The following is a 17,817-nucleotide window of genomic DNA, read 5'->3' on the forward strand; positions in this document are numbered from 1 at the left end:
TAAACCAAACAGAAAAAAATCTTTTTCAAGAGCCATTTTTAACAGATATAACAAAGCATCGAGGTTAAAGAGAGAGAGAGAAGTACGGAGTAGGGAAAAATGATAATTTATTCGCGCTGGAAATCCGCCATCCACGTCTAATGTACGATAATTACTCCAGAACAGAATTTACGAGTGTTATTTTTGGCTTCATTTATTCACTTCTAAATTATATGTTTCCTCTGCATTTTCGTGTACTGTGTATATATATATATATATATATATATATATATATATATATATATATATATATATATATATATATATAAACTCATATTAGTTGGGTATTCATTATACCTTTTAGCATCTGAGTTTCCGCTCATGTTATTCTCGAACATATTTCATGCTTTCATACTTGATGCGTGACTGATGTCATCGAGTCATTAGGTAGTCTAAACCAGTGTTACCTCAGAAGCTTCGCCGCTTGAGGGTGGAACTAACCCCTTCCCACTCCCGTCAAAGAAATTCACTTTTATTAAGCATTTTTTCTCTTGGTTTGAGTCCTGAGGTAGCCGCCTCACTCTCACACCTTACCCGCTGTGGGTCAAAGGCCCCCGCTGACATAAGGCCTGCTTAATCTAGACCAACCAATCAATCAATACCGTCGTGACCAGAATTCCGTAGATGTTGCCCGTTTCATTTCCATTGACCTCTCTAAAAAAGGTCAAATGACCTTAAAAAACGTCATTTTACCTCAGAAAAGGTCATATGAATTCAAAAAGTCACATGACATCTCAAAGAATGTCATATGAACTATCTAAAAAGGTCTTATGACCCCTCAAAAAACGTCATATGACTTATCAAAAAAAGGTCACATTTCCGCAGTGCATTTTATGCACGTGTCATTTCCATTTCCACATGACTGCAATTGATCTCTGTCGCGTCCTCAGAGACTGCTTGCCCGAGTAAGCGAGCAGACTGCTTATTGATACCTTTAATTAACAGAGAAAACCGGTACGACGAAGTGAGTTCTTTGTTTAAGCAGGAAACGTTGCCCAGAGCCAATGCAATTTCTGCAGCTCTTGTATTGTGTCCGTGGGCGGTACGGGTCAACTTCCTGTTCCTTTTTTCCAGAGTCGATTTATCGACTGCAAAACAGCTTTAATGTCGCATTTCCCTTTGTTGTGCAGTTTATGAATCTTCAGGTTCGTTGTGGGAATTCCCGGAAGAGAGAGGGAGGGAGGGAGGGGGTCAGCAAAATAAGAGTAGTGTGAAGTGTTAAACTCTTATCATGTAATGTGCAGTAAACAGCTGTTAGTCTTCAGAAGCAGCGGTATCGTTAAAAACTGTGTATACACATTTACAGCGTCATCTGAGAAATTTATATCTCTTTTGAGTCTTTTACCGAAAGCAGTAGCAAGTCTTTGTAGTTTCTAAAAGAGAAATGCTGAATTTAGTATGTGTAGTTTTCCATTAGAAAATGGGATTTCAGTGTCTAGTTTTTTATTATAGAAAAACGATCTTATTTTCTTCAAGATGATTCCGAAGGCTCTTTGTCATGCGCTTATAGATAAATCGACAGTTACCGTTACCGCTTGTAAAGAATGGTTGTTAATTGGACGTGGCTTATTCCAGACTACCACTTGAATTTTGAGTTTTATATATTCTTATAATTGGAGTGTGTTGCTAGAATACCAATGGTTTTAGGTTTTAATTGTAGATTTTGAAGTGATACTATTATTAAAGTGGATTAATTTGGAACACCATAATTGTTGTTGAACGGAGAATACCTTCAGATAACCACGATACGGAGCATGTTGATTAGAAAAGTATATTAAAGGAATGATAAAATACACCAGAGCTTAGACTATTGCAGAGTTTTCAGTAGTGAATGAAGGAGTGATAGGAAAAAAATATTTTATAGAGATCTGAATATTTAATATCCTCAGTGATTGGTTTACTGATCTTATTTACATAGAGGACTTTCAGTAAAGTAACGGTGGGTAAACTTAAGACATTTTTGGTGGAAGTAAATAATATTCAGTATTGGAATCTGTAGAAATTTCATATCCTCCCCCCCCAAAAAAAAAAAGAAAGCTCTTGATTGTACTAGAATTATGCTTCAGTACAGTTCGTTTCATTTGCATTGTATTTGTAAAAACAAATCTGACACTCAAGTCAGGGAGATAATAGCTAATTATATTGATTTAAAAGAGAATGTAATGTAAAAATTCGTTGTATAGTTTTTTATTTATATTTTTATTTTTTAGAAAGAGAGCTAGCATGATGCTATAAAGCTAGAGTTGCGTTTAGAATGTTGATCAAGGTTATTAGTTTTGCTTGTATAATTATAATCTACATTTAGCTATAGACTGATCCTTATTTTAGTTTGATTAAATGTAACCTTCTTAATCTTCATTTATCTTGAATCCAAGCACTTTCTCCGTTACCTTTTTCCCATGCAAAAGAAGATTACCCAGCCTTCTAAACTTCACAACAGAAGAAGCAGCTTCTCTCTCTCTCTCTCTCATCGTCATTATCATCATCATCATCTCCTATAATTACGTTTGTCTCTTCTCGTATTCGCAGGCCGAGGAGTTGAACAGCATCGTCGGGCACGCCTTCCGCCTTGCCTACGCCGCCCACCTTCAGAAATCCGGGGCTACCATCCGAGATGTGATCCCCACCCACGCCCACGGCAACACCCCTCCTCCTCCACTCCCGCACACCTTAGCTCATTCCCACAACCACCCGCACACGCACACGCCCTCGCCCTCCGGCACACCCACACACACCCACACGCATCACACACACAACATCCACACACCACCGCACAACAAAAGGTCGTGTGAGCATCATTGTTCCTCATCATCCTTACAGGTATAATGAATTTGATCACTCGGAGACAGTCATATTTCTTTATATTTAAATTCACATTTGTTTCATATTTTTAGTTTCATGCTGCTCTTTTTTTTTCATATTCATCAGTGACTTATCATGAAAGAAAATTGAAGCAATGTTTGAAGAGCTATTTTAATGATGTATGCCTATTTTAGGAAATGTTTTATATAATTATTTTCGTTTTATTTTAACACGGAAACCTTATACTAACTTGGACACGAACACACGTCTCAACGATGTTCTTGACACGTCCATCTCTCATCCCCTCTCCTTTTAGTGCCTATTATGATAACGTCTTTAGTATCCATCCCTTTACAAGAAGTATTTCAGTATTCAATTTTATTTCTCAACTTCCATTTCTGCCATCTTATGAAACAACCAACAAATTCATTGTCTTCAATTCTCTCCCTCCATTTGACAACCTAATTGTCTCCACCATTTCCATTTCCCCCCCGGGTTCACGGATCTAATTGTCTCCTCTTCCCCCCAGGGTGCCGCAGCCTCTCGCGATTCTAGTCCAATCCCCAACATGAGAACGCCTGGTAGCCCCGCCTTAGCCCAAAGCCCCTCGCACAGTTCGCTAGGAGGCCTACAGAAACCTTCGTCACTGCCAGGCCTTCACACGCATCCCGAAAATGACAATATTTTACATTCGCCCGACAGCGAAAACAGCAACAGGTAAGGGAGGCGATTTTGATTGGGGCTCTGTTATTAATATTAACACCTAAAGTAGTTCCTCGTTGGGAGTGTCGGTTTAGTTCTCGGCTAGCACTCGCAAGGCCCGAGTTCGAGTCTCCCGCCGGCTAATGAAGAATTAGAGGAATTTATTTCTGGTGATAGAAATTCATTTCTCGCTATAATGTGGTTCGGATTCCACAATAAGCTGTAGGTCCCGTTGCTAAGTAACCAATTGATTCTTAGCCTCGTAAAATAAGTCTAATCCTTCGGGCCAGCCCAAGGAGAGCTGTTAATCAGCTCAGTGGTCTGGTAAAACTATGATATACTTAACACCTCAAGTTAGCGGACTTCCGTACTTACCAGCTATCCCATTATGATTATTTTTCCCTTTGCTGCCATACTGAGGCTTATATTCATTCAATTATACCGTCATTCCATATTGAGGCATATTAAATTTCTTCGTAAAGAAAATATTACTTAAAGTTGGATTGATGGTAACATATTGCTGAACTGTAACTAAGTCTAGATTACCGAACCAGACATTTGTAGTTAAAACAGTTCTTCATTGATTATTATTGAAGTATTTGAATATTAGTTTTTTTTATTAATAAATATTAATGAAATAAACATCCATACTTAAAATTGACATGATAGTAACGCGTATTGCTGAACTTGTAATTAGGTCTAGGATTACCAAAACGTACATCTCAAGTTAAAACAATTCATAAATTATGTATATAAGTATTTGAACATTAGCTTTGATATCAGTAAATAATAATGTAATAAACATACATACTTAAAACTGAACTTGTAACTCGGTCTAGGATTACCGAACATCTCAGGTGAAAAGAATTCATCAGTGATTATCATAGAAGTATTTGAATATTAGTTTTATATCGATGAAGTATTAATGAAATAAACATTCAAACGTCATCCTTAGCCCGTCGGAGCTCAACAGCACCAAAAGACTGGCCGACAAGCCGCCGCTCATCAAGAAGCTGAGTGTGACCTTGGAATCCACTCTCAACCTGGAGGAGGACCTTCGCCCCCTAGTCACCTCGTCGTCGTCCTCGTCTTCGCCTTCGTGTCACACCACCACCTGTGTCACCACCGGCTCCAGCTCCTCCTCCACCACGAGCACCGCCGTCGTCGGGTACGTCAACGAGAAAGTCAGCGATGCCGCCGTGCCAAGTGTGGTCTCGTCTGCCGATGTGCAGGAACACCAGGAAAACGATAATAAGTGGTAATGGCAACAACGTCTTCTGTCTGTTTGTGAAGATAATCGTTAGGCCGAGTTGCTTGTGTCTTGTTCTTTAGAGGCTTCTTCTTCTTATTCTTTTTATTTGTGCGTTTCTTTATTTATTTGTATTTCTTTATCTTCAAAGTCGTTATGGAAGTAATTGGCATGACCGCCGAGACAGAGAATTGGAATGCCCCCTTAGCAGTAGCGAATTTCCTTCTTCCTTTGTCAAGTTTAGACAGTTATAATTTAGTTTTAGTTTACCATTACAGCTACATTTTCATTTTGTTTTATTTTTTCGTATAGATAACCATTTTTAGTTATATTCTAAATTAAAAAAACACAAATAAGTAATGTATTTTAGTCTGACAGTCATTTAGATTTTATTTTCATTTTATCACCCTTGACATTTTTGGTTGTGTTCAGTTTTTCTCTCATACTCCATGGCTAGAGAGTATCGTTTTCGGCCAACGTGATTGTAAACATTGAGTTTGATCTAAGTAAACGTCCAATATTTCAGCCGCATTTCCGACGATGTGAAGTTAAAGCGCATCTCTCAAATATCCGTCAGCTCAAGTGCTTCGTCAGGAGTGGTGGGTCTTGATGTGTCCACGTCTAGCACACGGTCTGCGACTCCGCCCCCCCTCCCCGAACGTTCAGATTCGCTCACTCCCCCGGAGGAACCACACCTCAAGACAGCTGCTTGGTTCCAGGCAGGAATTCCCAGGTGAGCAAGGCTACAGAATCCTTAAACAAACCTACTTGTTTTGCTTTTAATTTGGAAGATACTGGCATTTTTTTTAAGGCCTTGAAGTACCATTAGACCTTAAAAGTTCATTTTCAGTGGATGAATCCGGCAAGTATATTTTATTTATGACGAGACCTTAAAAGCCAGTTTTCAAACAAAAAATTGTATCTGAAGTAAATAGTGTGTTTTTTTTTATATAAAATATAAGCAACGCAATTTAAGCGAGGCAGTTTTGTCATTGAACTTGCTCTTAAATAAACTCTTCCCTACAGAGAGATTGCCCTCGAGGTGTTGAGTCATGAGCCAGTTGGAGCTTTCATGGTGAGAGAGTCCACGAGCAAGCCAGGGTGCTACGCCCTCAGTCTAAGGGTGCCACGAGATTTCACAGTCTCGGGAATTGCGCATTATCTCATTGTCAAGACCAATAGAGGCTACAAAATAAAGGTATTGTATTTTACTATTAAATAATAATTCAGTTATTACTGCTGAAGAATTGTAATCAAGACAGTTGGACAGTCACAAAAAGCTAGTAATTCACAAATGTTAGACTCCATGTTTCGTATGAGTGTCAATTGATTTGTTACCCTTAAAAATGAAGGGAATCTCTGTTAAAACGCATTGAATTACAAACCTTATCTTGCAAAAAAAAAAAGATTGCAAGCTGGCATAACTGTTTAGCCCAGATATGTAATTTGTGGGAGTTGCCCAAGAGTTCCTCAAGTAACTGGTTTGGAAATTAACCAGTCAGGACATTACTGAAGTGGGGTACCTCTGATGATGCGTCTCTCATATTTAAGCAATGTCTGTCTTTGGCAGCATGAACATCATGTAATTTTATGGTGATCGTCATCTACAGTGGATGTATAGGGGTTGATGGATTCCATAAGAGAGGATAAATTTACTTCGCCGTATTTAACGTTGACTAACCACGGATTATCTCTAAGGGCTTGACATAAACGACACTTCCAGCAATCTGAAGACAACTTCCCCATTGGTGTTGTCATATTTGACACATTTTAAAGGGGAAGTAACACATTCACTGCATTTGTTATTTTTAGACAGTTTAGCCTGTCGTTGTTGTTGGAGATTGCTACGTACTGTAGAAATTGAAAGTAAGAGATTATCTGCAATTTCTTGAGATAGTGAATCCACCGGGGCATGTGGTTAGGTCCTCAGTGAATAATTCTAGCTGTGGAAATTCTTCCTTGTAGAGCCTTGGCCCGTTTGATTCTAGATTTTGTGCATTAGTTTCCTTATGTTCCATTTTCAATCGCTATCCCGTACATTCTCAAACTAGATCCTACGAACTTGGTGTCGTGTGTTGGTTCTTGGGAGTTGGCTGTAGGAGCTCAACTGTTGCTGTCTTTTATTTCCTCGAAAGTGGATGTTATCTTTTTTATATTTCTCTTGATATATATCTTTTTTATTTTTCTCTTGATATATAGCAACATCTTGGTTGTATATATAGCAACATCTTGGTTGTTAGGTAATTTGTAGTTGTCAGCTATTTCACCCCAGGCGTCTCTGTTGGCAGTGTTGGAAGATGATCACGGCTATATATTCCGTTAAGAGTACTATTATTGTTCTCTTGGGAAATACAGAAGTTAAACTTGCAGATTTTGTTTTTGCAATTCTGCCGAATGAATTCATAACTGGAACATCAGATTTATCACCACAGCCCTTGTCTGTGAGGATTATCAGTATCATCCCCTCAGGTTCCTTGGTGGTAATGAAGGAAAAACTCATGGATAATGCATCTTCGATGAGGGAGAATGCTTAACCATCCTTGGCATCGGTGTAGTGGAATTGTAGATTCCTGGAACAAAATAGTTTCTCTGGTTTGGAAGTCATTTTGCTTATTCAGGTTGTTGTGCAGTGAATAAGAAGTTTCTTTCATTTTGGTATGGTAGGTTAGGTAATTCCGGGTATCTTTATAACTCTAGGATATATGGCCATTCCAGTAATTACCTTTGTTACCTATGAGGCTAATGAACTAGGCAAGAGGTTTGGGGGACACCTTAGTGCTGAACGTGTCCCCCTCTGTTTGTTGTTGACATGTCAGGGGCTTGTGACCTAAGTTGCACATTATAGAAAGACAAAATGTGATCATTAAATAATGTCTGCAGGAAATGGTACTGAAGGTTAGAATGAAAGCTATGTGCAGTTCTTTCTCTGGGCACTCTCTCAAATAAGTGAAGGATAAATGGTGAGCTTCCAAGAATGATACAGGCCAGGGTGGCTTTTGCTGCTCGTCGTTCTTCGCACTACAACGGAAAGCAAAAGCCACCCTGCCCTGGTAAAGCTTACCAGTGCGTAGAACAACGGGAAGCAAAAGCCACCCTGCCCTGGTAAAGCTTACCAGTGCGAAGAACAACGGGAAGCAAAAGCCACCCTGCCTGGTAAAGCTTACCAGTGCGAAGAACAACGGGAAGCAACAGCCACCCTGCCCTGTAAAGCTTACCATTTATCTTTACCGGGCAGCAAAAGCCATAGTTCTACAAAAATTCACCCACATGGTAATTTGCTCTGTCGCCTTGAAGGTTTTTAAATCAAAATAAACTTACCGGGCAGCAAAGCCATAGTTCTACAAAAATTCACCCACATGGTAATTTGCTCTGTCGCCTTGAAGGTTTTTAAATCAAAATAAACTTTGAGAGAGGCTATTGAAGTAGTAAGAATCACAAGTTTTTATAAGTATAATGAGGCTATTGAGGGTCAATCCATTTTATATAGACAAGATTTTTTTATTCAAGTTTTTTTTATCTAAACATTAAGAGGCCATTGATGATGTTTTTAAACTTCTCTATTGTATATAAGAGACATTCTTGACATGAACAGCCAGTTTCATGGCATACCCAGGAACAAAAAAAAAAAAAAATGTAAAGAATAATTATATATTTACGAAGTTGTGCGTCCGGAAAAAAATAAAAAAATGTAAAGAATAATTATATATTTACGAAGTTGTGCGTCCAGAAAATATTTTTATTATTGCCCTGGATTACCGGCTTCTAAAAACTTTTTCTTCGGTGTTTCGGTGAAGATGTCCAGTGGTTCTCATGTTCTGCACTGGATTACCAGCTTTTAACGTTGTTGAAGATGTACTGGCTCTTGCTCTGCACTGGACTACCAGCTTTTAACGTTGTTGAAGATGTACTGGACTACCAGCTTTTAACGCTGTTGAAGATGTACTGGCTCTTGCTTTGCACTGGACTACCAGTTTTTAACACTGGTGAAGATGTTACCAGCTTTTAAAAACTTTTGTTGATGTCCTGGTTCTCTTGCTTTCCAATGTCCCCTTGCCTGTTGTACTTACAGTTGCCAGTCCCCCTGTTAAACAAAAAATCTAATTACTAAACTGTTAAAGAACATTTTAAAAAACGTAAATCTAATTACTAAACTGTTAAAGAACATTTTAAAAAACGTATTTTTCAGTAATGCCTGACGGTTTCCTGACATATCTAAAGAGAGTATGTTCTTTCTGCCATGCATTTTAACGGTTTAGAGAATAAGAAACCTTTCATCAGAAACTGTATTAGTTTTCAGTAAAGCTTTTGGGGCATGTCACACTTCAATATGCATTATTCTTCATAAAGAACATTTTTGATGGAGAGGGGTCCTTGTTAAATTGAATACTGCCTTGTTGATTGAATACTGCGCTTAACTCGAGGTCGTTGTTTCAAAAAACTGTAGAACTAAATTTACAAGCAAAAAGTATTTAGTTAAACTAATTTACTAACATAAGCACAGTAAAAAATTCAATTTCATGTTTTACATGGGGTTCAATGTAGCAGAAACTAGGTGTCATACAGTGTAAAATGTACCTCCTGTGTACTGTTGAAAAACAGTGTGCATACTGGAGGGTATTCAGCAACCCAACCAGGTTCAAACTGTGATCTGCTGCTATATTTAGTACTGTCTTAGACTGCTTTAGTGGTTTAATTGCATTTATACACACCTTTCAATGCCTTGTGCACAGGAAAATCCATCTACAATTTTTTTTAATGCAGCCAAAAAAATCAAGGTTATTTTAGATGGGATCTTTATATTACATAACCAGGGTAGTGGAATAAGTTATTTGGCAGTTTTGTGTTTTCACTCCTTTTTTGGAGTTACGTTACGTTAAATATTAGAAAGTATAAATATTAGGAAGTAAGATTTTATTAAAGCTAATTTTATCCACAGCGCAATATGTTTAACGTATAAGAGGTAGACAGTGTTTTCATATTAGGAAGTAAAGAACACATCAAAATCACTAACTCCATTCAACACTTTATGCAGCATGTCAATTTTCTTTTGACTAAATGGCGTTTCACTTTGGCAATGATTTCATGGATTTTTTAATGCTTGACCAACTTTCAAAAATCTTCGTTAATGGGATTTTTAAATTTTAATTTCATGGCAATGATTTCATGGATTTTAACGCTTGACCAGCTTTCAAAAATCTTCGTTAATGGGATTTTTAAATTTTAATTACATCTTTGATAAAATATTTTTTAATCAAAATGTCATTGCCTCGATTTTAATTGTGCTATTAAACTCTAAATTGCATCTTACTTAGTGTGAGACCATGAAATTTGTATGATTTTAATTTTTTTTTTTTTCCACCAGGGCTTCACGAAGGAGTTCAGCACCTTGACAGCATTGATCACCCACCATTCTGTTATGCCAGAACTTCTACCTTGCCCATTGTCACTGAGCAGATACAACCCAACATTCACTAATGACGACCAAAACAGAAATGATTCCAATGATGATGATCCTGACTACAACACACTTTCTGATTTCAGAAAAATGATGGCAGACTTGAACGTGTGAGAAAATAAATTGGAAGCTTATAAATTTCTCTGTGACCTTAGCTACTGCAGTATATTGGTAATTCTTAAAATAGGTTTTACAAGTTACAGAATTGGAGTCTGTGGGAAAACCAATCCCATATATTTTTGTAAGAAAATCCTCTATTGTGCAGATGTTTTAAACTGAATGATAAGACAGTCTCTATGTATGTGCATTATATTTTGACAGTTTTTTGAGCATGAGCTATCAAGTTTCAGAGCTACTGAAAAGAAATTGTTTGATGAGAATGTTGCTATTAATGGGAAAGACATTTATAATGCCTGTGTAGTTTTAACGACAAAAAGGGATGAATTAAGTAATACAGCACTTGTATGAACACAAGGCATGCAGTTGTAAAGTGTTGGTGAAAATAATGTGTTGATGTTGAACATTGTTTTCGACACAAAAACCAAGAAAATACATTTACTGTAATGTTCAGCAATGGGAAAATTTTCAGTGATTAAAGGTTTTCATGTTAAATCATCAAAAATGCAAATCACTTTTTCCAAGCTTGGACAATATTCTGGTGAAACCCAGCCATTTCAGAGATGCTAAACACTAAATGAGGCAATGCATAAGCTAGGCTATTACAGCACTGTAGTAATTGATATATGCTGGAAAATAAACCCATCACATTACATTTCTTTGCCTGTGCCATATCCCAGTACTATAGAAGATATTTATATATTTTAATTTTATTATTTTTTCAAAATTTAATTGTCAGATGAGGAGTCCATTATTTTTTACTAAGTTTGGTTAATGTTTAAACAAGCACACATTAACAAGTGTCTTTATGTTCAAATTGATTTTATTTATTCATTTTCATTGTGCTAATATTGATTTTACATTGTATTTATTTTTGCTTATATTTATTTAAATGTTGAAATTAGGCATACAGATTTCCATGATATATATATACCAGTAACCTACATGGTTCTGTTTTCATGCAGAACACTATGCTAGGAAATGTACTGCCAGGTAATTTGTATATTTATGTTTAAAATTTAAAAATTTATTAAATAACATTTTTTGCACCACCTCTATTTATTTACATGGCAAATCTTTGGACTCATCTTGCTATATTTTAACCTAGACTTTTATTTTTATTTATTTATGCCCTCTGGAAACAAGAAGGATACACTCCAATATTCTAATTAGATAAATTATTTAATTGTTAGCATCTTCCAAAGAGCTTAGAGTAATCCCTTGTCAAAGCTTTATTGTGATAATCAGCAATTTACAGGAACCCCCAGGTGTGTAGCACATTATAATTATATACTCTTGGACGAATTCTTGAACACCATTTCATGTGCGAGGAGTTTAACAAAAAAAAGAATCCTGAAAACATAAAAAATAAAAAAATTGATGTTAAAAAAATAAATAAATTTTATGCTAAAAGTCATTTAATGTGATATATATATAAATATATATACTTGTATATGTATATTTTATACTTGTATCAATAGATACTCTTTTGGTTTACTTTGTAATCACAAGGGCAGAGATAAAATGCTACTGATTTTAGGTAGTGAGACATGCCCCTGTAGAGAGAGGTGTATGTTTGTGACAGCCAAATGAATAAAAAAAATAAGTCATGACACTGTTATGAATAAAGTAAAAAATAAAGCCTTGATAAATCTTTGTAGTAGTAGATAACTCAGAATATTTTATTTGATGAACTAAAAATAAATTTTTAAGCACAGAAATTTTTTTTAAACTAAAAATAAATGGGCCAGAAATTAATTTTTTGGCTACTAAATTCACTTTTGCTTTGACTTGATGAAATGTTGCTTTTCAAAATCAGGCATTTTATCAAGACCGTATCCAAGATAAATGACAAGGGATGCAGTATGTAATTAAAAGTTATAAATTTATGGCTAATAGTTGTCAATTATTTTATATGGTAAATAAAACTTATATAATACTATCAATAAAAATAAAAAGAAGAGAAACACTGTTGAAGTTAAACAAAAATGACACTCTGGTGTCGTAAAAATAAATTAAAATAAAGAAATTTTAATGTTGAATAAATAAATTTCTTGGATGTTTATTATTAGGTATTGTTTTCCTTTGTCTTGACTGTCTCCAGAAAAATATACTAAAATCTGTTTTACTGTTAAATAGATAAAATTTGTTTGTTTGAAAAATATTTTTTTTAATCCATGCATAAAAATAAATCCATTAATAAAATAAATAATTTTAAATAAAAATTTGTTATATAAATAAATAATCTTGTCTAACTTTGCTTCACTAATTTTTGCAAATAAATAAATAAAAATAAATACTAAATATAGATCCTAAACATACAGTAATATTGTATCATCAAAATTATGTTAATAAAGTCAAAGATTGTATAGTGCACTTTGAATATCCTACCAAAAGGCATCATTATCCATTTAGAGGTGGACATTAACTTTCCTCTCCACAGTCTTGTGTACTTTAAAATAGAAAATAAATAATTTGGTCTAAAAATAAATATGCTTGTTTTAAATGATTTGAACAAAATTCCATAAATGCCTAAAAGAAACCTATCTTATTCCTATAAATCTCTTTAGATTACAGTCTGCTTTCCAACTTTTGGAAACTAAACAAATATAAAAGAATAAAAATTAGTGGATAAATTGAACGAAATAAATAAAAAATGATATTAATAAAAATTAAAAAATATTCGAAAAATAAATAAATACTGATTTTTATAAAAAGTTAAAGTAAATAAAAACTCTTAAGAAAATGAAAGTAATGGCCATAGTTCCTTATTGATATAAAATTCATGGATTAATGAATAAATATACATATCCTACTTAAAAAATGTCACCATTATGATGTCTAAGAATGGGAAAAAATACTTTCAGCAATGTATCTAATAAAATCAAAAAATAAAAATTATTTTAAAAAAAAATATTTCATCTGCTGTAAATAAAAAAAATAAATATGTCTGATACCAACAATCAATGTAGGGATAAATAAATAAAACTAAATATGATTTAACGTGTCTGTATTTGTTTTGTTTGTGCTTGTGTGCATATTTAGGAACTGTTACGAAAATATCTCTGATCAAAATAAATAAAAAAAATAGAATAAAATTCAATAATTGCCCTAGGTACAATTAAAATAAGTAAATAGAAAATAAATAAATGAAAAATAAATACATATTTTAAATTAAAAAAATAAATATAAGATTCATATGAACACTGAAGTACTAAATGGTTTACCTTAAATAAATAACCATGTTTATAACTTAATTGGGGATTACATAAAAATGATATATCTGTAAATAATTAAATACAGCTAAAGATCTTAAAATTAAACAATTGGGGGTGATTGTAAATGAATAAAAATATATAAATGAAAAAATATAAAAATTATAAATACTTTTCCATGACCAAACTCCTTGATAACTTCAGTTGTTATTTTTTTATTGTGTTTTCCGCTGTTAAAATCTTGAATCCAATAAAAATATATGAAAGTTAAACCAAGATCTGAACTTATAATAGAGAACCAGCAGTCCAGAAAAATAATAAATTAGGCTATCATAACAGGTTAATTCATCTCAAAGTAGATGTAAACAAATATTTCTGTTTTACTTAAAAGAAAAAAAATTGAAAAATCTCCGCAACCGTAATGTTTAACACGCTTTAAATTTCTTTAAATTAAATATATTTATTTTACTACATTAAAAAAATAAAGGGTCTTCGTAAGTTTGAGTCAGATAAATAATTAAAAATACATAAATAAGCCTGATCGCCTAAGTATTTAAATATGAATAATGGTTTATAAAAATTCAGCCTGAAATGAATAAATAAACAGTTTTCATTAAATTTAAATAAAGTAAAATAATTTTTTAAAAATTACTAAAATTATTAGAAAAAATCGACGTAAAAAATTACAGCAATAAAAATTATTTTTATAATGTTTGAAATTGTTTAAATTTTTCATTTATTTTTAAGTTATTTGTTTTGTAACTTTTAATCTTATATTGTAAATGGTCAAATGAAATGTTGCTTACCCTCTGAGTAAAAAATATAAACATTTTCATATTTAATCTATATTTATATTTTCAAAGTTCATACTACTTAACCATGCAAGGAATAAACAGGTACACTGTTTATATGACTACCACACTGAATGCTACTTAATGAATTAATCTTCAAGATGAAAAACGGGGAAGTGCACTGTCCTTTTCCAATTATCTAAACATATTTGCAAGAATCTTAGAGTTTCACTACTTATAACTCTATACTTTCCAAGTCAGTTCATCACTCCTAATCATTTTGCGCTTATACTAATCATGACTCGTTACTTTACAAATTATAGATTGGAATAGTTACACGATTCTCATGTACTCACTAAAAGTTTCAATAGGAACGTGTTTGTTCTGTTATTTAAACGCCTTTCATTATTTGGTTTCATTTAAAGCCTTGGCCATTTTCCTGACGACAAAATTTTATTGATTGATTGATTTAGTTTTATATTTTATTTATTTTTTGCATCACGAAATATTTATAAAAGGTTAGTAAAATAACTTTTTGAAAAATACTTTCCATTATTTTTAGGGAATTTTTATAAATTTTTTATTAATTTTAACATTAGGCAATTTATAAGAATCACAAATTATTTAAATTACAAAATTTTTTATTTTATGATTTTCATTACAAAGATAAGATTTAAATTTACTGGCATTCACCGGTAATTCTATTTGAAGAGCATTACACGTTTTTTACGAACTATTTCTGCTTATATATATATATTTATTTTCATTTATATATATATGTGTGTGTGTGTGTTTTTGTGTGTTTGTTGTGTGTGTGTGTGTATTTTGTGTATTTATTTGTGTGTGTGTTATATTTATTTAAAGTCCACAATGAATTTCCTTTGAAAACATATTTATTAAAAAATATATATTTTAATTTTTATAGTTTTATTTCCAATTTGCGATGATTTTAATTTTTAAAATGGAGTAAAATATAATTTTCAGGAAACAATTGTTAAAGCAGGAAACCATTGTAGTAACATTACAGAAAGTAAAACTGTTACAGGTTGTTTTATTTTTATTTATTCTAAAATTTTCGAGATTTATTTTAGGGAGAAATTTAGTCTTATTTAAAGAGCAAACAAGATGATTTTGTTCTAAATTATGACTTCGATATTGGAAAGAATTGAACTGACTAGATGTATTTATCTAAAATTACGAATGCCTGCACATTTACAATTTTTTTCGCTTATAACATTTTCAACAATGGCCAAGTTTCCATCAAAGGTATTATTTAATACATCAATGCGTCTGGTGGATGTGTCCAAGCATTTATACAAAACATGACCATTTTCAAAATTTATTATTATATGATGCCATTCCCAGGCGTGTCGATTAATTTTTTATTTTTATTTATCCCCATTTGCATGCTGAAATATATTTATTTTTGTGTTTACCAAACGAACGACCACTGTCACCGATATAGCAAGATCACAATCCAAGCAACCAATAGCATAAACACCAATATCTTCGGACAATTTTACAGGGTTATTTTTTATGATTTTTCTCTCACCTGTGTTAGGGCAATTGATTATTTTATTTTTCCCGAGTTTTTCTTATTCATTTTTTTACGAATATCTTTTTTTTTTTCCGCCGAGAAGGTATTGAAGAATTTTAGAATAAAAAATTATTTTTGTTAATTGATTTAAGAGTTTTATCTATTTTATTTAATGTTTTTTTGATATATTTTGTTCTTTTTACTTTGTTTCATGAGTTGTCTATTTTACTCCATTTTAGTGATCAAGTTATAGCAGTTAGACGATTTCTATTTTTTATATATATTTTTAATAAACTATGTTTTGTAACAGGAATTTCATTGTGGACTTGACCTAACATTTATGAGAAGTACGACATAGAACTTTTATATTTCAAATAGATAGATAGATTTTATTTAGACAGACATTTAGATAGATTTTACAAACAGATAGATAGATATATAGACAGGTAGACAGATAGATAGATAGTGTTTATAATGTATACACACATATATATATATGCAGTGATAAAACCATTCTTTGTGTTTGTCTTGAATGGAGAAGAAAGAACAGCACCTGTAGGAAGCAGAGCTTAAGTGAATAAATACAAAACAGGAGCTTTTGATTTTTAATGCCATTTTGGGTTTAGTTAAAAGACGAAATTTTTAAATTTATTGCCATTTATTTTTTTGTTTATAAGTCTGTATTTTATTTATTTTTTTGATTTTTATTTAGCAAATTGACTTTTATTTTGACTGATGGTGTTCAGCAACTAAAATGTTATATTACGCATATTTATATGTATTCATGACATTTTAAGCATATTTAATGGCTGCATTTTCTGTTATTATTTTTTTGTTTGCATTTTTACCCAAATTATGCTTTATAGTTATTTATTTATTTTTAAAATTGAATGGGTTTATTTTAAGAAATTAATTTCTTTAGCATCATATATGTTTAAGAAAACTATATTTTATGGATAACTAAAACGTATTAAGAGATTTTTTGATTAAGCATTTTATATGGCTGGGAATGTTTTTATTTCTTTATAACTTATTTTTTATTTCATTTAGGACTTGTCACAGAAATCATCCTTATACTGATATAAATACTTTTATCTGAAAATAATGATCTTGAGGAAGTTATTCACATTTAAGTTTTATTATTTATGACCGCACAGTAAAATTAATTATTTATTTAACAACTGTATTGGTAACAAAAACGGTTATTTATTGATCTCTCGGTGATGATTTAAAACTTTACTTAGGGTTCTCAGTTTTGACAAAACTGGGTCTGTACCACTGTTCATTAATAAAAAACGCCTTGTAATTATTTATTTGGTTGAATTATTTTTTATTTATTTATATTTTCAATTTTTTTATTTCAGTATATGCAAACGATTTAATTTATTTTTTACGGGGTAATTTGTTTATTTAATCATATTTTCTATAATAGTAATATATGTGGCTTAGCTAAGTAGTAAAGTGCTGTGAATTTGTTCAATTTTTACGAATGCCTGGTTTTTTTTATTTAAGAGGGCAGAGCAAAATTAATATTATTTATTCATTTTATTTTTATTTATTTATTAATTTTATTTTTATGAATTTATTTATTTTCATTCATTTTCATTTATTTATTATTTATTTCATTTTATATATTGTCAGTATGTCATTAGATTTAATATCAAATTAATTTGTTTTGAATAAGTCACTTTGGCAGTAATTTTTTTTTTTGGAACCTAGCTGACCCTGTTTCCTCCTCGATATTTCTGACTTGTTGTATAGTTTTATTCGATGAGCTTGTTTTATTTTCACGTGTGGTGTTGGCTTCTCATCCGGAGCTGTGTTCAGTAGCTGTCTCACCATGAATGAGTCCAGTCGTTTCTGGACCTTTAACATTTTGAGGAGCTTGACTTATTTTGGGATGCTCTGCC

The 17,817-nt window shown here is 32.5% G+C and overlaps 1 protein-coding gene and 1 long non-coding RNA gene across 10 annotated transcripts in view; one reads left to right on the plus strand and one right to left on the minus strand.

Annotated features, from left to right (window-relative positions):
- Nucleotides 1-12,733, plus strand: part of LOC136846590 (EGFR adapter protein-like) — a 1,014,562-nt gene extending 1,001,829 nt beyond the window's left edge. For 6 of the 9 annotated variants that reach the window (XM_067117457.1, XM_067117456.1, XM_067117465.1 and 3 more), the window contains 6 exons: nucleotides 2,569-2,859; nucleotides 3,371-3,558; nucleotides 4,499-4,801; nucleotides 5,319-5,525; nucleotides 5,819-5,990; nucleotides 10,155-12,733. In XM_067117457.1, coding sequence (XP_066973558.1) covers nucleotides 2,569-2,859; nucleotides 3,371-3,558; nucleotides 4,499-4,801; nucleotides 5,319-5,525; nucleotides 5,819-5,990; nucleotides 10,155-10,361 — 1,368 coding nt within the window. In that variant the 3' untranslated portion in view covers nucleotides 10,362-12,733. The remainder of the gene's footprint in view (nucleotides 1-2,568; nucleotides 2,860-3,370; nucleotides 3,559-4,498; nucleotides 4,802-5,318; nucleotides 5,526-5,818; nucleotides 5,991-10,154) is intronic. The other 3 variants (XM_067117459.1, XM_067117458.1, XM_067117464.1) reach the window with 1 other exon arrangement.
- The window catches only part of LOC136846591 (uncharacterized), a 96,949-nt gene continuing 87,872 nt past the window's right edge, over nucleotides 8,741-17,817 (minus strand). Inside the window, exon 3 of the long non-coding RNA XR_010855456.1 lies at nucleotides 8,741-8,873. This is a non-coding gene — a long non-coding RNA (uncharacterized lncRNA). The remainder of the gene's footprint in view (nucleotides 8,874-17,817) is intronic.

Source organism: Macrobrachium rosenbergii, chromosome 15 (assembly GCF_040412425.1).
Source record: "Macrobrachium rosenbergii isolate ZJJX-2024 chromosome 15, ASM4041242v1, whole genome shotgun sequence".
Classification (NCBI taxonomy): Eukaryota; Metazoa; Arthropoda; class Malacostraca; order Decapoda; family Palaemonidae; genus Macrobrachium; species Macrobrachium rosenbergii.